This window comes from Lasiodiplodia theobromae (assembly GCF_012971845.1).
Source record: "Lasiodiplodia theobromae strain AM2As chromosome Unknown scaffold_18, whole genome shotgun sequence".
Taxonomy (NCBI): Eukaryota; Fungi; Ascomycota; class Dothideomycetes; order Botryosphaeriales; family Botryosphaeriaceae; genus Lasiodiplodia; species Lasiodiplodia theobromae.
The window spans coordinates 700,104-723,824 of record NW_023336388.1 but is presented as its reverse complement, the minus strand read 5'-3'; the positions used below and the strand labels follow the sequence as shown (position 1 = coordinate 723,824).

At 56.2% G+C, this 23,721-nt stretch overlaps 6 protein-coding genes across 6 annotated transcripts; 4 read left to right on the top strand and 2 right to left on the bottom strand.

The window, feature by feature from the left end:
• Window positions 1-1,315: 1,315 nt before the first annotated feature.
• On the top strand, window positions 1,316-1,725 carry LTHEOB_6438 (Nuclear segregation protein; the record flags this gene model as incomplete). Its single annotated transcript, XM_035515694.1, has 2 exons — window positions 1,316-1,359; window positions 1,491-1,725. The coding sequence occupies 2 exons, from the start codon at window positions 1,316-1,318 to the stop codon at window positions 1,723-1,725; spliced, it is 279 nt and encodes a 92-aa protein (XP_035373021.1).
• Window positions 1,726-2,296: 571 nt separating this feature from the next.
• On the top strand, window positions 2,297-4,507 carry LTHEOB_6437 (uncharacterized protein; the record flags this gene model as incomplete). The annotated part of the gene is made up of 6 exons (XM_035515693.1): window positions 2,297-2,607; window positions 2,751-3,022; window positions 3,103-3,257; window positions 3,313-3,324; window positions 3,519-3,599; window positions 4,298-4,507. The coding sequence occupies 6 exons, from the start codon at window positions 2,297-2,299 to the stop codon at window positions 4,505-4,507; spliced, it is 1,041 nt and encodes a 346-aa protein (XP_035373020.1).
• A 27-nt stretch (window positions 4,508-4,534) lies between these two features.
• LTHEOB_6436 (Zinc finger ring fyve phd-type protein) lies at window positions 4,535-5,047 on the top strand (the record flags this gene model as incomplete). The annotated part of the gene is made up of 2 exons (XM_035515692.1): window positions 4,535-4,573; window positions 4,787-5,047. The coding sequence occupies 2 exons, from the start codon at window positions 4,535-4,537 to the stop codon at window positions 5,045-5,047; spliced, it is 300 nt and encodes a 99-aa protein (XP_035373019.1).
• A 425-nt stretch (window positions 5,048-5,472) lies between these two features.
• On the top strand, window positions 5,473-6,775 carry LTHEOB_6435 (uncharacterized protein; the record flags this gene model as incomplete). The annotated part of the gene is made up of 2 exons (XM_035515691.1): window positions 5,473-6,148; window positions 6,210-6,775. The coding sequence occupies 2 exons, from the start codon at window positions 5,473-5,475 to the stop codon at window positions 6,773-6,775; spliced, it is 1,242 nt and encodes a 413-aa protein (XP_035373018.1).
• A 930-nt stretch (window positions 6,776-7,705) lies between these two features.
• On the bottom strand, window positions 7,706-8,887 carry LTHEOB_6434 (Btb poz domain containing protein; the record flags this gene model as incomplete). The annotated part of the gene is made up of 1 exon (XM_035515690.1): window positions 7,706-8,887. The coding sequence occupies one exon, from the start codon at window positions 8,885-8,887 to the stop codon at window positions 7,706-7,708; it is 1,182 nt and encodes a 393-aa protein (XP_035373017.1).
• A 1,913-nt stretch (window positions 8,888-10,800) lies between these two features.
• Window positions 10,801-15,101, bottom strand: LTHEOB_6433 (Meiosis protein Mei2; the record flags this gene model as incomplete). Its single annotated transcript, XM_035515689.1, has 12 exons — window positions 10,801-11,161; window positions 11,292-11,448; window positions 11,520-11,585; window positions 12,226-12,260; window positions 12,433-12,625; window positions 12,677-13,358; window positions 13,767-13,774; window positions 13,828-13,869; window positions 14,516-14,639; window positions 14,740-14,795; window positions 14,855-15,023; window positions 15,093-15,101. The coding sequence occupies 12 exons, from the start codon at window positions 15,099-15,101 to the stop codon at window positions 10,801-10,803; spliced, it is 1,902 nt and encodes a 633-aa protein (XP_035373016.1).
• Between the last annotated feature and the right edge of the window lie 8,620 nt (window positions 15,102-23,721).

Sequence of the window (23,721 nt, the reverse complement as noted above, 5' to 3'; positions counted from 1 at the left end):
CTACTGGGCCTTCGCGTAGGCCTCGGCCCAGCCACCGGAGCCGTCCATCCATGGCGACGGGTAGAATGGTGGCGAGGTAGCTCCCCAGAGAGCATCGTCGGGGTTGGAATTGTTGAGGGCCTGTTTACTGTGAATCAGTAGTGCGGTTCCTGGGGCGCAAAACTGAGCAGGATGTAGGAGGATGTTCGTACGCAGGCGCAGGAGACTCGTAGCGAGTCAGAGCATCGTCTGCGGCGAGAGGAGGGCGGGGCAGCTCTCCGAGCGCGATATCCTCCATTTTGAATGCAGGGCCTCGTCTGCCCGGGGAGGGCGGAGGAGCTCTTCCAGCGGGATATCCTCCATGTTGAAATGTGCGTAGCAATACCATCTACAGAGGAGAGGGGCGCGGAGCTTCAACGATGCCCGCGACGACGCGCTTGACTTGAGTGTAAAGCTTATCCTCGGGAGGAGCAAGCTGATCGGGGTCGGAAGCGGGTAGAATAGGGACGAGAGGGTTGTGGGTTGGGAGGGGCAGGTGGGGCGGTAGGTTTGACGTTTAGGCAGCCTTGTGCGCCACCTGTTTGCTAAGCGAGCACCAGAGGAAGAACAATCAGCCGGGACGTCGCGGCGCGGGGGGGAAGGGCCTGTTTGGGCCGTCGAGTGCTTGCTGTGTCTGTCACGCCGATTTTCTGGCCCTTTGCCCTGCGCAAACTGCTCCGTCCAGATGATGTTGCAAGCAGACCAAATTGAAGCTATATAACCAACGCCCCATCGCTTCTGAGACTGGGCTTCTAGACTGCAAGCATTCGTTGTGCTCTCATCCTTCCATGTGCTGCAGCTCCAGCCCCAGACGGTCATGGCCGAGCGAAGACATTCCCGTGCTCAGCTCTTCTCGATTCTTCTGCTCTCTCCTAAACCACATCCCATTATTGACACCGCCATGACGAGCTTCACTGAATAACACTCCCCTGGATTTGACCCATGTCCACCCCATGTCGTTCCTCCTCTCCCCTGACCTGCAATTAGGCGACGCGTCACAACTCTGCGCAGCGTTGCATGTCGGCAATGTTGCGACCCGCATAACTTTGCCTTTGCTCATCATGCTCGGCCTTCGTGCATAAGACGTAAACGCTGAGGGGCGGCTTTCCTCGCCCAATTGGCTGCGACAGCCCGGTACTGGCAGTTCCACTCCCTGCTGTATTCTCAGACGGAAGCAGGGCCAGTGACAAGGGTGCATCCGCTCCAGAGGCCGGGAGTGCTAAAAAGAGAAAGAACTGTCTCGTCCGTGCGCTCCTGCCTCGTCATCTACCAACACCGTCGAACCACCTGCGACCCAATGAGTAGTCAGCTTGAGACCATGAGAAGTCAACAAGAGAACTGGTATGTCATGTTTCACAAAGACCCTGCAGATCTGGTCGCTGCTAATGCCAGCGTCAGAATGTCAACCACAACTCGCCACGACGCACTTAAATCAGCAAGAAGAGCCGAGAAACGGCGAATGTGTTATATAGCAAAAAGCTGAAGGGGAAACAGCTTTTCCTCCGCTGGCATCCAGTATCCAAAGCCCTGAACGCTAAAATTGACCTGGCGACGCCAAAGAGAAAGAACTTCCCTGCTGCAAAGAAGCAGCAGGAGCTGCACAGCGAACAGCAGCAGGCGAACAAGGGATCAAGAAACACTGTCCTTGGACAAATCAGGATGCTGGACGAGCAGCTCAAGTCTCGGACCATGCACAAGACTGTTTAGGTCTACCTGGAGGGTGCCGGAGCGGTACTCTGCCCTGAGCTAACGAGCTTGAGGCCCATCGCCACACCTGGCCTGATCAATGAACTGCTTGGCTCTCTGAGAGGTGACCAGATTGATGCCGCGCACATTGACATGCTCCGGTGTCTGAATGCGGCCGAGATTGAGTCATGGCCACTTGCAATTCAATGCGGGATCTACACCATCGTCATGATGTCTCGTACGAGCCCATACCCAAAAGCGCCTTTCTTTTTTACATCTACTGTCTGGTGGTGGCGACTGAGGAGCGGATTGAAGAACAACATGGCGACCTTAACCGTGGCGGTGGTCCGCTATTTTCTACTTCCCCTTTTGTGCTATCGTGGACCTTCCGGACCATGATCGATGGGGTGGGAGCTTTTGGACGACCTGGAAGACTCTCGCCGCCTTAGTTTCAGAAACAGCGCACCACCATCCCGCTGTCACCTTGGTGTCTGCTGTGGGCTGGGCTGCAAGTGGCTCATAAGCTCCAAAGGATGGAGTCTCCTCCTCTCCTTACAACAACAACAACTGCACTGCCCCTGAGGCCATCACGATGGCTTCTTCGTCGAACAACAACCCGGGCCCCATGTGCTTGAACACGGGCGACGTGATGCGCCGCATGCACAATATGCTGGCGGCCGACAACGGTGCATCGCTGAGCACCTCGCCGGCTGTGCTGGGTCTGCTGAGCTCCCGAAAGCATATCCACATCTACGGCATACGCATCACCATCGACGAGCTCCTTCATCTGGGAGGTCTAATCCACACATATTACCGTCGACTCCCAACAGCGCTTCTCGGCCCTGGAGCGGTCATTGTCATCGATGATGTTGCCGATGCCTTTACGAAAGTGACAGCAATAAAGTTTCTGACATCGCCAACCTCATTTATACACGCCGTCTACTGAAACTAATACCACCAAAAGGTAGCGTCAAGCACAAACCTGCACCCAAGAAAAGAGAAGCAAAGAAAGACAGAAGCAGACTCTGACCTACATTTCTCCACAGATCCATCCACACCAAGCTCAACCGCCTCATCACGGCGCGTCTGCCACTCGCGCTTGCCCAACACTCGGCCTCGCCGCGTATCTACGCCTTCGCCCTCCTGCACTTTGCCCATGTATACCTGGCTTTCGAGTCGGCATGGCAGGACTTCAACCACCGCACGCCGACCTACAATGACCCAGCGCTGTCATCCCTCCTCGAAGACCCATATGTGCCGCAACGCCATCATCTGCCCACCTACCAAGCTTCCGACTTGTATGTACTTGCTCCTCAAGGTGCACATCGATCGGCGAGAAGGAAATAAGATGGACAACGAGGCATCCAACACTCGCCCGGGCTACGCAGCCCGCCTCAGTGATGACCGTCTACGCTGACGGCTCATACAACGAGGCGGCGATCGAATACGCCGCGATATGGATGGGCCTGCTGCGCGCGGGGCTGGACAATGGAACCCCGAAGAGAGCAGTGGCATCGTCGCCAGTGCCGGCAGCAAGCAGTCTGTCCCACAAGGTGAGTCATGACCGCACACGTTTCTCATGCGTCGTTGCTAATCTTTGTCTTGAAGCCACGCGTCGATGTAGGTCGAGCTCGCGACAGGATCATCTGGTTTCTCTATATACCTAGGAAAGAAGAGCGACCACAAAACGTCAGGATCCATTTCGTCTCTCACTCGGCCGACTGGTGGGTCGCGGAAGCGTGAGAGCCTCACAACGTACATATATCGCTGCCACACCGCCATCCGCATGTGGCATGTGGCACAATAATCTCCAGAACGACATCGAGACCGCCTTTGATATTGAGAAAGATGCGCACGGCTACCACCCATTCATCGATGCAAGCAAACTCTCCATGGTGCTTTTGCGGATGAAGTCTCTCGACTGGCCTATTTGAAGGATCGTGACCTCGAACGCGACATGCACGTTGCTTGACCAATTTCACCACACCGCATGTAAGCTATCCGTTCACACTTACCAGTACCAAGAGGGCCCCCTTTGCTCAAACTCTGTCTGACAGACCACCTCTACTGATTTCTCCTCGCATCTGCAATTGCTAATGGCCATCAGCATACACATCACCAGCTGCCACTGACCGTTTACCGCGCTCTGCAAGCCTCCTTGGGTAAAGGCCTGGATCCGCATCTCGACAGCAACAAAGCCGTTGACGTATAAACTGCACATATGGGCAAGGAGAGACGGCAGTCTGCATAGCCCACCCAGACGCTCTGGAAAATGCTCTGGGAGTCCAATGGCGCCGACGATAAAATGGACGACGAAGACCCTACTCACGTATATAGCCATCACTATATGATTGTCAGAGCACGTCTCCAACCGCCATTCCACGGTTCGAGACCGAGATGAACAACAAGAGCTGGCTTTGCTCGTCCCCACTTCGAGACGCGAGTGCTTCCCAGAATGCCCTGCAGGGGAGAAGAAGAACAAAGACGAGACCGTGGGGTGCTGGAGAGGGCCCTGTGTACGACAGCACCGCCCAAAGACACTATTCTTGCGTGTCCATGCTGTCGTTCTGTCTGGAACCGTCCCGTTCTGCAGAAGCCGTCAGACATTCCTTGTCCGCCGCCGACCGAGAAGGAGCGCAAGGACTGGGATGTTCAAGACAACAAGGCCAAGTTCTGGAGGACAGTGAAGAACACCCACATCCTTCTGGTGCAGACGACTCTCAAGGCGAGAGACTTCTTCAAGGCTGGTGTTTACAACCTGTATAGCTACAATATCTGGATCCAGAGAAGGCGTACGCCTTGACTTCCCACCACCATCACCACCACCACCATGTCCGAGAACTCGCCTGCCGACAAGACACCCCGCCCAGTATGTCCACACGAACCCCGCGCAAAATCGATCAATATATAGCAAAGAGATAGGCCTGTTGCTGATCTGTGTAAGAGAGCATCACCACAAAGCCAGACATTGACTTCGCTTCCGACGATGAGGCCCCGACCCCAAGCGCCCGAGGCATGATGACTGGAACGCATTCATGACGCATATAAAGATGCACTTATATCACGGTGCCGATAATGCCAGAGAGGGTTTTCAGCATCCATGACCCCCGCCAATAGTGTCGTCTTCGCGTCTCGTCGTGCCAATGGGAGAGGCCGTCTACATGGCAGAGGAGCAGCGGGCTGCCCGCCGGGTCACGTCGCCATGCTGATGGGCAGCCACATCGTCTCCTTCGTCTTCGACACGACGCAGCCGGCGCCCAACTTCCTCGTGGAGCAGTTCTCGCGCGGCGACGGCTTTTGGGCCGAGCAGTGCTGGCAGTACCATCTCATCGTCCTTATGTGACGGTGCCGATAATGCCAGATGGGAGTTTTTGCACGTTGATCGGTTGGTATCTCTGCCAGGTTGCAATGGATGAAGCCTTGGATTTGTTGTGTAAAGGGCGAGACAACCTGGCGTAGTTTCTGGCGTTGATTTGCTTTTCAGATAGATAGCGTTTGTCCCCGACACAGTATACAAGAAACATACCAGCCAGCAATGAGGCAAGGACCGTGCACGAGTAGCATTCGCATGTGATGGGTGGACAGCTAGATCTTTCTATCGGGGCTGGCGACGCGAGTCACGTGCCGAGGACCACTCGCCGGGCGAACCATAGACCTTCCACCACGCTTCGGACAGACCTTTCCACTCCACCTCACCATCTTCTGCGCACTTCACTCCATCGACCAGAACCGCAGCGCGCGGCAGATCTGGCCACGCCGTCTCACAAGATGAAACCCAAGAAGTCAAGCCTCGAGGGCGCGCCACCGGAGGTCGTCAGCGAGATCGCAGCGTTCCTTGAACGATCGGAAGTCGGAGAGCTTCGGACGCTATCGCGCGAGATGAACAGCAAGCTTGCCTTCGCGTGGGCGTCTTACTTGCGCCGGACGACCGTCACGTTCAACGCCGGCGAGTTTTACCACCTCGCAAACCTCCTTGAGTCCGAGACGAACGCTAAGGCTGTACGCGCCTTGATCATAAGGAGAGCAGCGCCTCCTGAACTTGAGCATGTGGATACCCAGCAGTGGTGCTGCGGTGCGGGACAAGCTCAGTACTACCTGACCTTGGCTTTCCAGAAGATGAAGAACCTTGAGCAGCTCGTGATCGAAGGCTACTCGTTCGACATGGACCACATCAGCTGCGACCCAGCCTCTTGCGATTTCATTTCCGCTGTGCATCGCAGCTTGCCGGCTATCTTCGAGGCCGTCAAGCACAGTGGCATCTCAGTCCCTCACCTGACCTTTGCGCAGCGCAAGATGAACGCTTATGCACGTCGGAGGCCGAGACTGCGCGATGAGCAGGGACTCGGCCCTTGCCAGTCCATGATTGCTCCGCTTGCAACCGAAGTCCTAGCTAACACGAAAGTCTTGGTCATCAATGTGACATGGACGGATCTCAACAGGCTTCGTAAGTCTCGGAAGCGCACCCGACAATAGCATGCACAGATCAAACGAACTGACTTCTTTAGACGACCTCCATCCCTCACCAGTGTTGGAGATGGTCCGAGCTGCCCCTATGCTTGAATGTCTCGACATCAGCAACGCCACTCCTTTGATGTCAGGCCTCGGAAATCTCTTGGATTTCATGCCAACTACTGGCTACTCGTCCCTTCGCAAGCTAAGTCTGTGTCGCGAGGGTATCAGCATGCAGAATCTGAAGGGCTTCCTCGAGAACAACAAGCAAATCAAGAAGCTGTTCATCACCAAGGTCCATCTTGACGGCGGAAATTGGTTGCCCATTCTGAAGCTCCTTCGGGACAAGTTTTCGCTCTCGTACATCGTCTTCTACGCCAACAGCTGCCAGGAGGGCTGGGTCTTCTCGAAGTGGAACGGCAAATTCGGATGGCTGGTTGCGACTGAGATGCCATTCGATGGCCCGGGTTCGGAGGAATGGGTGTTCATCGACCGTAGGGACGATGGCGGTGAGAGCTTCAGCAGCGCCGTCAAGATGCACGGCATGAAGGAGGCGTTGTCCATCTTCATTGATGGATACTACACGGCTGAACGCCGTCTTGGAAACATGCCCTACTTCTAGACCCTCCAGTCAGCAATGGGTGAGGGTCTTTGGACTTGACGAGTTGGGTCCCAATATACATGAAGTCTCAAAGACTTCAGCGGACGGATATCAATGGGAATACACCGGAAGAGATTCTTTGGGTAAATACTCCCAGCCATGCAACCTTGACGAAGGGCACAAGTTTGGAAGTTTATTGCCCTTAGCAACTCCGTTGCCTCTGGTTATTCAATTTCGGTGCTGCTAGACAGGAAGACCCATAGCTAGCATAGAAAATGATATCTGAAAATTCATGGATGGTGCTCTTTGTGCGTCGAACTTGCTACATGAAGGACTGTCAGCACAATATGAAAGTGTTCCCGCTACGTATTGCGCTACCCAAACCACATTATTCCGAGGTAAATTCACTCCTTCTTCCTACCACATCCCTAGCCACATAAGCGCAAACAATAGGTTGAACAAAAACGTCCGCCTCAAAATGATATGTTTGACTGACACGACAGCTCCCTGGAAGAGTGACACCACCCACAAAGCCTACTCCAGATGGCCGTGATGACTAGTCTTTCGATCCGCCGCCCGCACTGCTATTGACATTATTTAGACACGGCGCCCTCATTCCTACCAGCTCAGGGACGGAGCTTCTCGATGAATGTCACATGCGAAATGTCAATAAGGAAATAATCTCTCGATTGATACCGATCGGGTCGAGGATCTGCTACGGATAAAGTCCAACAGGTCCAACAGGTTTCTCTCCAAACACCTTGTCCATCCAGACCCATTGTTACCCAAGCCCAGCAGCAGCTCCAATAACAACCCAAAATCCTCTTTTGTTGTAACCGGGCCTCTCATAAAGACCATCCATCGTCCGCACCGCTCCAACAAGGGAGACCAGACCAGACCCATCGCCAACACACCTCCAACAAAGGAAGATATCGACCAAGGGAGAACCACTCAAGGATTCCTAGCACGGAGATTGCGCACATGCTGCCAAATGCCGACCAGCCTACGCAAACCATTATCATCGTACTCGCCCTCGATGACGATATCGTGCTTCGGCGGCGCGACGTTGGACAGCCGCATGCTATACGCGTCCAACTCCTCCTTCTCCTTCTTCTTGCGGCGCACGTGCTCCTCCGGGCCTTCATTCAAGACGTGCAAGTAGTCGCAGACGAACAAGAGCTCCCAGTCGCGCCTCGTCTCGAGCAGCGCCAGCACGCCGAGCGCCTTCTTACCGCTCTCCCCGGCCGCCGGTTGGGGATAGGCGTTGGGCATGTCGCGGTAATAGTAGTAGCCGCCGCAGCCTTTGCCAATCGTCGTCAGCGCGTTGATGTCGGCGGCGACGGGCTTGTGGTACTCCTCCATCTTCTCGTGCTCCCACTTGCGCTCGCACTCCTTGTTCAGGCGCAGATACGGCAGGAGCTTGTCGTACTTCGCGACGTCCGCCCAGAACTCCTCGGGCAGCAGCTTGTCGTCGCCGTGCCCCTGCGCGAGCAGCCACTCCCGGTCTTCCAACAAGCCGACGTGCAGAAACAGCGTCCGCAGCGGCATGCCAGCCGGCACGCTCTCGTACACCTCGGCAATCAAATGCGTCGGCCTGTCACCATCGCCCCAGCGCTGCACCACGGCGTCGACGATCGCGCTGACAACCGCATTATGCAAGCCATGCATCTCATACACAGCCGCGAATATCGCAGCGCCGACCAGCGTCTCCCAGTCCAACGGCACCAGGTGATCTGGCACGCGATCCGGATCGCCGGAACGCGGCCACAGGCGCCGCGTGTATAGCCAGCTGAGGCAGACGGCGATGGCGTCCGGGTTTTCTTCGGGGAGGGCGTAGGTGAGTGTCGCGCCCTCGCGCCAGATGGGGAGGCCGGTGGAGGGGTTGGTGGCGAAGGCGGCGCGGAAGACGGGGGACGCGTGGGTGAGGACGCCGGTGTGGACGACGAGCGGGGTGGGGGGCGAAGAAGAAGAAGCGTCGTCCGCGGGGCCGCAGCCGCCGCCGCCGACGAGGAGCGTGGTGAGGGCGCCCCAGGTCGTGTAGTCGGGCAGCTCGCTGTAAGGCAAGGTGCAGGCGCAGGGCTTGGTGTTGCGCGCGGCGGAGTGGATCGTCTTCATTTTGACGGGCGACGACATGGTGTGGCGGAGTGCTGCTTGGAGGATGTCGTGGAGGAGGAGGGAGAGGAGGAGGAAGGGGTGAGGGTGGAGGTTTTCTGGGTGAGCTGTGGGCGGCTGCAGCGTGGGCATCACCGGGCAGAGGCTAGCTGGCCTGGCTTCACTTTTGCAGCGGATGGCTTGTGCTGTGTTAGGCGTTATCAGTAACACAGAACTGCGCTGCTCTTGAACAGTGTCCGAGGCCCTTCAAGCCCAAATATCAGCCAGCATGCTCGTTCCACACACTCTGCAGCACCAACCTCAAGAAACAGAACATTTTATACTAAAAGTCAAGATGTCCACTTCCTGCATCGTCCTCATCGTAATCTGGTGGTTTCTGCTTCTCCTCGTCATCCTCGGGTTCGTCTTCTTCACGAACGGCTGGACTCATGCCCGCAACAACGCTGATGGAGTCCACCGCCGTGCCCGTCGCCGCATGGCCCACCGCATGTTCGGATAAGCGGCATGTTCATGCTAGACACAGGTAAGGTCTTGCAGCATGATCACAGACTACACCTGGCTGATCGTTTTCACTCAGCCATAAGGCCAACATCGGCCCCTGAAGCAATTACTGCCAGACAGTCGGCCTCCGCACAAATACTTTTGTTATGGGTAGTCAGCTGAGCCATTATCGGCCCTTTGGCTTCTGTAGAGCTTTACTAATGAAGTGTTTGAGTTCCACACGTGTGTTTGAAAAAATGCGCATAATGATCTTCAAGCCATATGTGGGGCAGCGGAGATCATATACGTGCCAGTAGCTAACAATCAGCAAAGAATTAAGGAAGACAGGCAAATATCATGAAATCCTCTTGTTACTTCGTCAAAAGTGTTCAGTAACAAGACTGTTGTAACCGATAACACTTCTGGATGACAGAAGGCACCCAGATCCTTGATCATTGAAGTCGGGCAAGAGAAACAGAAAAGCGGCATGTGTAGAAGCCGTAGCGCCCGTAACAGAGGAAGTGGCGCAGCGACTCATATACTACGAGAGAATGGATATGCGCTCAACAACGGTGGGAGAACAGAAATGGGCATGACTCCGGCCTGGTTAACTCCCCGAAATTGGCTGTCTCACATATCGCGCGAGCATCATTTCACATCCGATTTTCCTGCAAGAGTGAGACAGTGACTATTTACGCGCCACACGAAGAGACCTTCGAACGCCGCAGAAGCTCAAGTGACAGCAGCAACTTCACGCCCAGCAGGATGAAAAGCTAGTATGTACAATAGCACTGCAGCAACGCCACGCGGCCTGGTCAACCAGCCCGCTTGTCGATGCCGCCATCGGCTTTCCGCACGGCTATCGAGTCGGCCAAGCGGCGGATAAGCATCGCACCGCGCTTGGCTTCGCGCCACTGCAGAGAACGCCGAAGCGGACATCGAGCAGGCAGGCGCACCATCGCGGTTCAGCTCACAGACAGTGGTGTTAGTATCGGCGATGGCGGCGCTGGATTGATGGAATGTGGAGCTGAACGAACACGACGGCGTTTTGGAGCAGTGAATGGCACGATCATGTCTTCAGCAAACAAGAAACGGGGCACGCATATTGTATTCATGACGAAGTGAGACGCTAACTATTCAACGATAGCATGCTTGATCAGAACCGCCCCAAGAAGATTCATTCCCCCAACCCAACCACGCAGATTCCATCTTGTCATGCTCTTCCATCATCTCTGGCACGACAGCAAGAAACCAAGCGTCTTCACTGGTATCAGGCGACACCAGCAGAAAGTGTCTTTATCGATGCCAGGCGAACCCAGGACAGTAAGTGTCTTTATCGATTTCAGGTCAAGACAAGACAAGTAAGTGTTTTTATCGATGCCAGGCAAACACAACACAGTAAGTGTCTTTATCGATGTCAAGCCAACGAAACACATTAAGTGTCTTTATCGATATCAGGTCCAAGACACATCATGCTGTTCCATCATTTCGACCGTATGAATGAAGCCTCCATCTCGTACATCTTGATCAGGCGCTTCTCCAGGTTCTGCAAGTCGAGGGTCCTGCAAGGGGCCACAAGGAGTAGTAGGGGGCTGAGGAAGGCTGTAGGGCGTCTGGAAAGCCTCATAGTTGCCAGGGAAAATCAGCTCGGTGTCGTCCTTGTGGAAGCAATCCATGTAGCTTTCGACACTGCTATCGGGCCGCGCAGCTACACGGATGTCGTGAATGTAGTTGTCGGCCGCAAAAGCTGCCTTTCTCAAGTTGCGCTTCTTGACTGAAGAGGGGGCGTTCGGACGAGCAGCAGAGTTTGGGGCACTGGACTGCGGAAGGGCGGACTGGTCTGGGGCTTGGTGTTGAGAGATACGGCCCGCCTGCTGCACGCTGAGGTCCTCCTAAGAGGTGCATGTGCTCGTGGGCGAAGTGCGGAGAGGCCACTATCTCGTACCTGTAGTGGCGCTGCTTGTCGTAGCGCCACACGCTCGCCTTCCACTTGCTGAGCGCCCAGCGTTGGTCAAAGCCCAGGTAGAGCGGTTCCTCCTTGATGTGGGCACGCTTGACTGTGTAATAGACCTTGTTGCCGGGAAACTTGCTCTTGGCGAACTCTGCAAATGCGCGTCAGTCAGGGAACATCTTTAATGCCTGAGGGTGCGGAAGGGGAAATGCTGGGTCATACCGGCGATGGAGTCCAGGTGAGCGGCGAGGAGGGCGTTCCCTTTGAGGGGCAGATTGGGTTGGAGACCTGGGAGGAGGAGGGAGAGGCGTGCGGCTCAAAGAGCCTGAAAAAAATCCGTGCCGCTTTAACATGCAGTGCGGCGCTGCCGGGAAAAAAGGTGGTTATAAAAATGAGGGTTTTGCGGCTCCCACAACCTCAAGGGGCTTTAAAGGTCCCCCTCGGACCATCAGAGGGCGTTCAAGGTCCCCTCCGGACCATCAAGGGGCTTTAGGAAAGGTAACCCCCGGACCTTGAGGGTTTTGTGGCTCCCACAACCCCAAGAGGCTTTAACGGTACCTCCCGGACCGGAATGCTTGAATCTGATTCGGAGACACGCTGGAAGAAGAAAGAAGCCGGGTCTATCTACGGTGACCAATGTTGAAAATGTCTGGCGGTGTCGAGATGGAGGGCGCAATGGGGTGGCGGTCCTGGCGGCCTGGCTTGAACGAATCAACCTGAAGACAGTCGCGTGGCCACGGCAGGATGAACGGTGAGCGCAGCACGTGACAGACAATACAGAGATCCGCAGAAGAGAAGGAAGAAGGACGCCTCGTCTTCAATGAGAGCAGTAGGCCGATGTGATGAACCTACTCACAGACGACTTTGTGTTAGGTAGAGCGAAGGTTGTTGCCCGACGCTCTTGAGCCTCGACATCATGGCCACGAACCATAACGCCAGTCGTGACCCGGTCTGACGCAGTGTCTATGGATCGAGGAGCTTCCGCGAGGGAGCAGATGGCCGTGAACGAGTGGGGTGGAAGGTGGCCAAGCTCTGGGCGGCAGTCGAACAGCGAGAAGAGGAAGAGGTGCGCCCGCTCTCATGTACGAGGAGCTGTGATGGAGTATGGCGAGCAGTGGACTTGACCGTGACGCACGGCAGATGCAGGTCGCGACGTTGTGGCGAAAGAGGAGGCTCTGGGTCGATGGCGGGCAGCTGGCCTTCTGCGAAGCTTATCGGCCCTCGCGGCTTCAGGTAAGCCGCGTGACTGAGACGCGAGTTCATCAACAGCTGCTGTTGCTTCCAATACGACCACCACTTCAGGATGGACAGCTGTGCGGCAGAGTATGCTGAATCAATCAGTGAGTATCAAGACGATAACAGCAGGAGCGGAGACTTACGATCGAAGAGCGGATTTGACGACTGGAAGGCGAAGAAGAAGGGAAGCTCGTTGTCACTGGTGGATGCAGTGCTATTTCTGTTACTGCTGAGGCTAAAGGTGTCGCGCAAGCCGAGACGGCGGACGATGTACCAGCGATCGCCACGGCTCAAGATGGCAAGGCGGAGATCGGACATCTTGAGAGAGCCGACCTCAAAGGGAGGGAGGTGGGGTTGCTGAGGAATAAGAGCAGGCAGGGGGATCCTCGGGTTGTTGCTGGACTTGGCGCGGTTGTCTTGGTCAAGAGAAAGCGCATCGCTCGCGGTGGTTGGTGTGGTTCGGTCGTAGCTGAGCTGCTTGGGCGGACCTGAACGATGCCATTGCTGCGGTTGACCGCTTTGTTCCTGCGGGACGTCCTGCTGGCGGCAAGAGGGACGCGTCGCTTGTAGAACAGGGTTGCTAAAGGCATGGTCCATATCAGAGAGGTGACGCTGGCGGCGACAAGATTGAGGCTCGCGACGACGTTGCCGATCTTTCTCGCGCTGCAGAAAAGACTTGTGGACCGCGAGGACAGCGTCGTGCGAGGAGTCGGAAGCAGAGCGGACACGATTGCCAGTCAAACAGCAGAGGGCGCAAGTGAGGTGGTCAGGGCCAGCGTCACTGTCATTGTACTCCAGGAGTGACTTGGAGAATGGGGCAATGGCCTGGGCATGGAGACGTGACGGAAGCGGGCGATGGGTGAGTCGACGCAATGGGGACGGCGCAAGTAAGGCGCGGGAAGGCAGTGGCTGGAGCAGGAGTGGCAGCCCCAATGGCATGCGCCAGCAAGTAATGAAGTAGCCAGAGGCTATTGTAAGTTGGTAAGCAAAGAAGCCCGCTGGTGAGGAGGATCGGGTCGCCAGCTGACTTTGGCGGCGGCGGCGGCTGGCCTCATACTCTGACAGAGACCAAGTGAAGATGGGAGGTCAAGCCGAAGCTGTTATGTGCAGTAGGGTCTCAAGCGGGGCGCTGGGTGGAGCGTGGTCGGCGACGGTGTTGGAAGACGGGGCTCAGCGACCCTGCGCAGATAGCGCGGAGGGCCGCTGCCGAGGGGATTCAATCGAGCTGCGTACGGACTGTGCTGATGAGAGTATGTCAGAACAGGTCACGGAATGTAGGTAGTTGGGTAGTTACCTTTGACGAGGCGGGTCGCGGAGCTGAGGAGGATGTCGGGTGCTGGGTCGAGCTGCGCGGACGACGGCAAGGAATATCCTCGCCTAACTCGCCACTACACCTGCCACTACCGCACCCGTGACTTGGTGACCAGGCAACACAACCAGAAGGGGACCTCACCGATGATCCACGAGCTCGTGGATGGACCACCGCACCAGGACGGGAAGGCGCTGCGCAGCAGACGGAAACGATCACCCGACCACCAGACGGCAAGCAACTATAGAGCGAAGACGATGCATTCAGCTAACAAACCACCACAGCCCCCGAAGTCGACACCCACACTCCACTAAACTATCTCCCACCTCAAAATTATTCAACTCCAGACATGGCCCTCCACCACCTGCGTTCTCGAAAACCAGAAAACAAAGGTTATCAGCAAAAGAAGCAAATCCCACCACCGTGCGTCTCCGCCAGAAGAAAGCAGAAAATAAAGGTCCCCCGTCAGCAATTGCAAGCAAATCATTGTCGTCCCTCGAAATCGTCAACCAACCAGGCAGACCAACCAGCGCCGCACTGAATCAGTAGTGCGGTTCGAGTGGAAACACCACGACCAAGAGGGCCAGTGACCCAGCCGGGTAAATAAGATATGACGGACACGCTGTTCGGGTTGCCACGGTCGAACTGGCTGTGGGTGTAATTGTGGCGGAACTCGTCTCGGCGTTCTGGCGACTGCGTGCAAGCTTCGCCTCGTTGTTCGACTTCGGGAATTCCTTCTCAGAGCCGACGAGAGGCAGGAGAAGAGGATCGGGAAAGTCCTGGAACGTCCGAAATAGCTGCGCCTTCTGTTAGCTACACCAGCCCTTGGTCAGGGGAGGGGAGGGGAGGGGAGGGGAGGGGAGGGGGGACGACGAAGAGGGGGAAGAAGCAACTTACCCTGGGACGGCAGTTCGGAAGCTCGAGCTTCACCGACGAGTTGCGAAATTTCTCAACTATGGCCCTGGATAGTGGCGCACGACATCGCAGTCCTCTCGGTTGAGCCCCAAGCGACCAGTCCATGGCCATTCGTGGGCCTCAAGCTTCTGCTTGACTTCCACAATCGTCATGGGCATGTCAAAGTTGACGAAGGCGTAGCCAACGTTGCACATGTTCGCGAAGTCAATGCGCAGGTACAGGAAGTCGAACTTGCCACGGACCCAGGTGTTGGCTGTTGAGCAGGGCTTGCAGGTCGTACTGGTCGAAGGTCAATATCATTTCAAAGACGGTAAAGGGGAAAAGGAAAAACTTACCGTGGTCATCTGGTTGGGGATGTTGCGCAGCATCACAGTCGTGCGAACATCCAGGCCACGCCTGATCTTGAAGAGGGGGCTGACGCCCTGGGAAGGTTCCCGGCTTGTTCAGAATTTATTTTGAAGCATCCATCCGCTTGTAGTCAGCTACTTTGAGAACGATTGGGTGATTTATGCGAAGGCAAAAAGAGTGGTTGTTTGATTTAAGCCAAGGCAAAGAGAGCACTAGGTCAAGGATTCGGAGGCCTTATAAGCACACCAGACGGATCTGCTCGGCTATTGTTCTACGCTAAACTACTTCAAGGTAAATTCGACCCGCTTCGATGATATGAGCACAGAAAAGAAAGGCAGAGGCGGTGCTCCTGCGGAGGCGGGGGTGTGGCTGATGCGTCCAAGGGGCGGGCCGCGTCGCCTGCCAGCGGGTGGGACGATAGGGCGGACGAGCGGGTTCAGAATTCAGATAGCGGACCCGGTGAATCATAGTAGTTCTGGATAGATCAGACGCCCGACGGATTGCTCTCCTGCCAGACAGCCGTGGTGGAGGCACTGGCCTGTGGCGCTTTGCATTCAGTAATGACCAATTTTGAACTCCATTGTGCGCTTCTCAATGGCTACTCCTCGCTACGTTCGCCAGTTTGGGCTATTGCGTCATGGATATGGCGAAGAGCAAGGAGATTCAACTTACATCCAGAGGAGCCGCCGACGGACGCTAGCAGCGGGCTTGAGGTCCGCTAGCATGCGGTTTCTAGGCCTTGCAGCTACAGTACAAGAGCCATTCGCCCCTAGAGCGAAGAGTCGCTTGGTGTGGGAAGTAGCTCGTCTCAACGGAAGACAGACAGCCAGCGCGCATACCCGTCGTTCATAGAACCCCGCCAGCTGTAGTGGACAGTCAAGTCGCGGTGCAAAACGATAAAGCAGATCCATGTGCTTCGTCAGAAATGATAGAATAGAGCGAACGACTAGAGCACATCCAGCCAGGTCTGCCATTGAAGCGGTGCCCTAGAGCTGGGCTATTTGCCTTGCTGCTACGGGCAAACCCCAGCTGCGTGAGCCACGGCGGGCGCGCCCGCGTTGGGGTACAGGTAGAGCGGCAGCGTCAACGCCGGTCACTTCACACACAAACACACAGAGATCGAAGTTCCAATATAAAATCTCAGGGCAGCACAGAATGCTCACGCCCGCGATTGGCCTAGATAGTTGAAGTAGCTTGTGAGCTCCTAGGCGGACGAAGACGAGCAATGAATACGCTCTAGGCATCTTCCTTCGGTGAAAAGCGAAGACACCCCGCTTCTAACATCCGGATCTTCTTGGAGGAACTTGAGGGTGCCGCTGCGGATCAAGCAGCCGCTTAAAACAGCGGAACGCGGACTGGCCTTCATCTAGAAATGGGTTCTAGATTGGCTTAGGCTGTTGGAGCGCTATCCGTCTGGCACACGCTCGCATTTGTGGTCGTCGAGAGGCTGACACGCCTTCAGGCCGTGGGCAACAGCATATGAGAGGCCCACCGATATTCTGCTGCTGCACGCTGGCTGGCATGACGCCATGATGAGGTGATTCCCATTAATACAGTGCCAGCTCGGACAGTTCAATCCTTCGAAATCTTTGTTGAGCCTGCAAGGGCACATCGCAGCTCAAGGACCACGATCAGTAGGCATGACGGTCCAGGATCCCAGGAGGAGAAGGGACTATGGGTGCATACAGTGCCGCCCCTCATTAGGTGCTCATGAGAAGGCTGGAGCGTACACGGATGCTGTGGATCCTGCAGACGTACTCGCTTGCAATCCCCAGCAAAATTGCAATCAACCCAATGTTTCAGTAGAGACCAATGATTATATGTCAAGTCAGCCGCAATAAGAAGCGTGAATGAAGAGATAAATTGAACTTCAATATCTGCGATACCATCTCAAGCATTTTCGGACCGATCAGTCCACCCCAGCCACAGATTAAAGAATCAAACCAATCATGGCTATCAGAACCCGTCGAGATATTGCTCCTGCAAGAGGACCGGTACAGCAAGTAGAGAGTCTGACGGGAGATGCTCGGGCAAGAGGGTCTCATGTTTTGTTATATGTAGCTTAGATGACTTCACTTAGGGCAGAGGGCACTTGCTGCTGCTGACTACGAGAGATAGCAAGGCAGTCAGAGCTACTGAGTGCATCATTGCTGGAGCGTTATTTGCGATGTCTTAAACTTCCTCCATGTTTGAATGTGTGCGCGGACGTGCGTTGCTGTGACTAGTGCTTAAATTATTGGATCTCTTTGAGTGGGGGAAGCAAACAGCATTGGATAGCTCCGTGCGGCTGAATATGGTGCGACAGAGTAAGGTCTCAAGGACGGGCCGGGATCGGTAGCAGGTTGGGGCAGTTTGGACAGCGTCAATGGCATGCGACGACTATCTGGAAGAGCGATGCCCGTGGAGCTGTGGTGTTGCGCGCACCCACCTCGAATTTTTGAACCGGCACCTCTGAATATTCGGGGAGAGTGTGAAGAAGGCGCTGTTGGCTGTCGCGCGGCTGGTTTTGTGGGAAGCGAATAGTGTGAGGCGGAATATCTTGACGAAGATGAGCGAGCGCGAAGAAAGCGACCGCTGGCCGCTGTCGGGCGAATGCATCGTCACTGATAGAGTGGAGCTGTGAAAAGAGGGCGACGTGGTGTGGCCCTTCAGCGCTGTCGATTTGCGCGCGCGAAGAGCAAGTATTGTCGTTTTGATGGCGAAAATATCTGGAGAGCGGTCGGGCGTCGAGCGCGAAGAAAGAGCAACACCAAGGCGAGCCCATCGTGAGAGCGCGAGCTAGTCGGCGTCGGGAGACTCGCCACTGCTTCAACCGCTATGCGGGTCTGCCTGTGCGCGCCGCCGCTTCACCGCTTGTGTCGATGGCGGCGCGCGACTCCACGACCAGTGATGGCGACGCCCGCCGCCTGAGCGAATGCGACCATGGAGTCCATTGAATGAGCTCGCGCCTTAGACCGGCTTGCTGCACTGCGCGGCTCAGATGCCGCTGCCATGCATGAGCATCGTGGTTGCGGCTGGCGGGGAGACGCGACCTCACTGAGCCGCTGTCCACAGCAGCCGGGCGTGAGGAGGACCTCAACACCACGGCGAGCATCACGAACAGCACCAGGACGAGAGACGCTCCTTACGAAGAACACAAAGCAAGCCAGCCAGAGGGGCAAGCAACGGAGATCTTAGACCAAAAGCCCAGCCATCTGCTCAAGTCGAAGTCCAATTTCTCTTCCTCGAAGCCCCGCTCAAGGCGGAGTCATCAACGAAAAAAAAAAAAAAGTTTGGAATGCAAGCATTCATTGTTTGGCATCGGTGGAGGAATTGGACCTCCGCAGCAGGAGACTCGGCGTCATCCTCATCAGAAGAAGATCTTCCCAGACTCTTGTAAAAAAGCGAGCCATTGGGAAGATGCTTCTCCTGGAGCACCGGTTTCGACCTATGAGCGTTTTGCTCACACCAGACGAGTTAAAACCATACGGGTGAAAAAGGAAGGGTGATACAAAGCTACTCTCTTTGCCAGTTGGATGAAGAGGAAAAGGAAAAGAAGGCTCGAGGAGCGAAGATGGGGGGGTATTTATAGGCTTGGGGGGCCCCGGACGATCAACTGACGAGCCTCGCTTAGTGGATCACTCGCCGGAGGCATGGTGGCGCTAGACCTGTCCTGGATCAAACGGGAAAAAGGCTGGCTGCTGGGGCGGCTGAGGCGAGGGCTGTCCGCGGTGATCTGGTGGCGCGTCGGCTGCGGGTGATCGGGAGACGCGTTCGCTGGAGACGCGTCGAGGGCTTGGGTTGGGTGATCGAATTCAGTGGAACAGGCGGTGACGTAATGAGAGGCAGCCCGGCGCAGGCAGGCCAGACTGCGCGGCAGTGATGCCGCTATGGGGGTGGTGAGCCTTTTGGAAGTGAGCTTGGTGTTGAGTCCAGCCCGCTCTGCTACGACATAGTGAGCATTCTGAGGCCAAGTGACCCAGATGAACTCCTGAACAGTGGACATCTCGACAATCCCATCCATCATGTCTGATCTCCTGAGAGTTGGGGGGGCCGGCATTCCGACAGCCAACTACTCCGGGCTCTGGAGGGCGATTGCCAGGTGCCCTTACACGACAACAACATACATTTCAAAGCATTGTAAATTCTCATATGAGGGTGTGTCAACTGTTAAGTTCTGTTTCAATGACTCCATCAGCGATAGTGGCCAGCGGAATCGAGGTCTTTGACGGTGCGGCATGGCCCTGCATTCAAGATGACCGCCTCCAGCAGCGATGTTCCATGCCAACACTCGAAAGATCTTGTCTTCAATCTGCCATGCGCGGCGCTCAGGAGAGCCACAGCTCAATGAACCTCCTCTTCTGTCCGTTCGAGCACTGAATTGACGCTTTGCCAGAGCAACGCTTCCAAAGCCATGCCAGCGCAAGCAGCCTTGTGCTCATGCCTCTCCCCAGCGGTCCACAGCAGCCTCAAAGCCACCAGTCCGCGGAGACCGCAATCGCTAAGCCAGCGCTCCCCCGCAGCGGCTCTCCGTCCTTCATGCCAGAATCAATGAATCGAAATGCGCCACGAAAGCCCAATGACGATGGCCCGCTCCCGCATCTATCCTTGAGCGGCCCCTCGCACGACCCTCACGCTGTCGAGCCGCAACAAGCGATATGCGGTACTCTCGCCAACATCAACGCCCTCTCCATGTCCCAATGCCGCGACCTACCGTGCCGAAGCAACCAAATCGCTCCCCTCCGCGTCAGCGCGCAGGCAAGCCAATGTCCCGCAGCTCAGCGAAACCTCATCGTCTCTCTGTCTGCCCCAGGCGCCGCATTCGAGGCCGGCCCGTCTGCAACTAACCTGTTGCAGACAGCCCAGCCCCAGTGGGCACACAGTGTGCGGAGCTGCTGGGCACTGTCTCCATACGCCGCTATGATCGGGCGCCCGCCCGCCCGCCCAGCAAGGCCCCGCCGCCGCCTGCGCTGGGGGGCAGTAACAGCGCCCGCGAGCGCGTTCAGCGCGGCCTGCCGCTGCTGCATCTGCCAGGCGGTCGCGACGGCTCTCGTACACATGCCTGGCGCAGGACCATCGACGTCAGCCTCGTAGACCACGCCATCAAACAATGGCTCGACGTGCGACAGTGACATGGCGCTGCGGGCCCCCCCTCCAGCGCCCTCTCGCCAGCGGTCGCTGCTTCCCTGCGTCCAAGGCGCAGCCGCCAGCCGCTGCCAGCCACACCGGTCGCTCCCACCGCTTGCTCAGCACAGTGCAGCGCAGCGGGGCATACGCAGAGCAGCAGCTAGCCTATCTGCCTGCTCCAGCCGGCCGGCGCTCACTCGCTAGCAGCGGCGTACCGCTGGCGGACTCAGCGCCAGCCTACTGTACTCGCAGCATGTGCGACAGACGGCCGCGTCCGCCCACAGGCAGGCGCTCAGCCCAACGGCGAGAGCCAGCCTGCGCTGGCAGCAGCGGCCACTGGCAGCCGCAGCGCCCCCAGCGACCCCGCCTGCTCGCAGTGATGAATGAATGGCCGCCAGCGGCCTCGCGCCTGACGCAACTAGATGACGGGCTGGCAGCTCGTTTTCGCAGCCGCGAGCGGCGGCGCTGCTTCCCCTCGGCCATGCCCTACTCGCTCGACCTGCCTTGCGCTTGCGGGGGGCGACACTGTTGCCCGCCGTCTCACTGTCAGGCGGAGCCACGGCAAGCTCCCGCGTCTGTGTCTAAGCGGCGCTCACTGCTTCGCTCTCCTTGCTGCAGCGGAGCCTGGAGCTGGTGTCCCCCCTTCGAGGAGTTGGGCTTCGCTTGTAGCAGCACACACATGCGGCATCGACGACGAGGGGGGCATGGGGCGGGACAGAGAGCTTGCGCGAAGTGCACCAGCTGGAGCGGTTGATAGCTTTCACCACCGTGCTCTGAATCACCGTTATTGGTGAGAAATCTGACGCTCATCGCTCAGTCATCGTCGTATCTGATTGATTGCTTTGGTCACCGAGACGGGATCCGTCCAGACTACCACGCCCGCCAAACAAGTCATCCCAAGGTCTGCTGCTTGGAAGCCGAGTGAATGAATATGCAGAGAATAAATAACAATTAAAGTTGTAAAAAAAAATCTAACTTTGTCCGCCGGCACATTTCACCCTGGCGCCCAATCTCCGAAATCTGAGCGAAGGTATGGAAGAGGAAGTACTGAGTCCAGTCGTGCCGGCTCTGGATCTTGCCCGCCCTGTTAAGCATCCTAGCCACGAATCGGCAAGATACTACAGATTAAACGGGCGAAAAGGAAAACGTGCTGAGCGAGAGTGAGGTGATATAAAGTGTGTCGAATGATGCAAGTGGAATGAGAAGGGAAGGAAGGTATCTGTCCACTGGAACGTTTAACCCAGGCGCCCTCTTCAGGGTTGGCGGGAGGTATACAGCCGTTCGTCCAGTGGTGGAGTTCAATCTTGCCTCTCGGGCTCCCGTAGAAGTCATACTATTTGGCTTCTCGCTTTTGTGAGGGCGTGAAAATGGTCTGAAAGCAGAGGAGGTGAGAGGGGCATTCGTATGAAGGGAACTAAATTGGAATGAGAGACGCAGGATTTGTAGCGCCTCCATTCTGCCGATGACGCAGTGAGTGAGGGAGCGTCACAGGTTGGCGTGGCGGCTCAGTCCATCTTGCCTGCCAAGAAAGCGCGGTTGGAATTGATAGTCCGCCGTGCACGGGGATATGGCAGGCGAAGGGAATGGGTCGTGAAGAACGGATGGATAAATGAAGGGGAGAGACGTGACGTGGTATATGCGTGATCTTAAGACTGCCGCTTTGGAAAGTAACGGAGTCCCCATTCTCAGCGCACTCACAGCGGTTTTGTGGAACCCAGCGTGTGATCGATCTTGCCCGCGTAAAGGACCGTACAGCTATTGTGTTCAAAGCTGCCAGCAAGTGAGATTACGGGCGGAAGAAACATGCGAGCGGGATGAGGTGGGTAGGGAGAAGGATTCGAGTGAGAGACATGAGCTGATGTATGCGCCTCATCGCTAAACCCTCGCATCGTGCATGCGGGATCTCAGTTAGACGCACAGCCAGCTGGCTGTTGATGAGCACAGCTGTCATGAATTTTGCCCTGACTCAAGAGCTCGTTCAAGCTACTGAAAAGCTGGAGGCCTAGTAACAGTAGGGCGTGTGAGAAGGTTGTGGCGGGAGGAATAGGCGAATGATAATTGAAAGGGCCGGAAGAGACGGGAAGGTATGTGAGGGGAGGAAAGCTTGAACAACGAACTGGGGAATAGATTATGTAGGATGCGGATTTTGGACAAAAGGCACTGAGCAGTCCTTCTTCCGAAACGGACACATCGAGGTCGATCTTCCCCATAGGGCCGCTCAACCACATCCATGGTAAACGGTTACCCGCGGGGACTTGTGGACTCATTGTAGTGTTGAGATGTACGCATCACTAAAGACAGAACCGACGTGTCTGATCGACGTCCCGCTAACACGTGCTGCGCGCCCGCTGGTGGAGTGCCAGCTTGGATCTCCCCGGGTTGTGTACCCCTGGTCGACACTGAACCCAAGCCTGCTTCCGAGGAAACACGGCTGGAAAGTCGAAGGGCTTTTCTGACCGGGGTTGACTTGGCATTTTCCGAAAGGTGATGGAAATCGGCGGAGGTGAGAGGGTGGATTGCAGAAGAGGGGGTAAGGCAGAGGCGGAGAGATGTGATCGAACGAAACTGGCAGGAACAGGGTGGGCGCGAATGTGCTTGAGTGAGGAACGCGGTAATCGTCTACATCTATATCAGCAAGGCTTCTTTAGGCAGCGTCTGATTGTAACACGAGCCCAGTTTAATACCCAGCTTCCCCGTAGGAGTATGGCTCTTGCCCTTACCACACGCGCAGGCATGAAAATGCTGCTCCGAAGAGCTAGCATTGCCAGAGCGTGGTTTGGTTGGGCGTGGAAGAGGATGGTGGGAGCAGAGGGGGGTGGAAGGAGACTGAAGGGAGAATGGGGGCAGCAGTGGCTTACATGAGTCAAGTAGGAGCTGCGTAAGATGTAGCGCCTGAATGGAGCCGCACAGCCACTGGATCAAGCTGCGCGGAAAAAGTACAACGCTGTTGTTTTTGCCATGGAACTCCTAGCTCTTCCTCATACGTGACTCGGAAGCTTCACTTCCTGGCGATGATTAGGGTGTGACGCAGATGTGGGAGTGACGGTGGATTGTCAAGACAATACGCGAGTGAGGAGGGAGATGAGGCTACAAGAGAGTTAGCTTGAGCTATGTCATGCGTGTAGGGATCATGCGTGAGCACGAAGTTGAGCGCATGAGAGAACTTACTTAATCACGAATTGCTGTGTCGCACTGTGCGACGCATCTTTGCACGTCGCAAGCGTGGTCAGTGAAGGCGTGCGCGACAGTGCTGTCGCGATCGACGCTTGAACGTGCGCGGAAGGAGGGAAGCAGAGTAGAAGAAGCTATTGTGAAGCCGATGTGGCGAGAGGAAGAAGAGGAAGTGGGGTGGGCCGAGGATGCAGGCGAAGAAGGAAGAAGGATGGTGTTTGGTGAGGAAGCGGCGGAGCGCGACGAAGATCTGAGTTTTATGTCTGCGAGGACGCGCCTGTGATCGGGCGCGCAGCTGCTGCCTAGCGCCTTGTTTTGATGAGGACGCCCGCGGACACT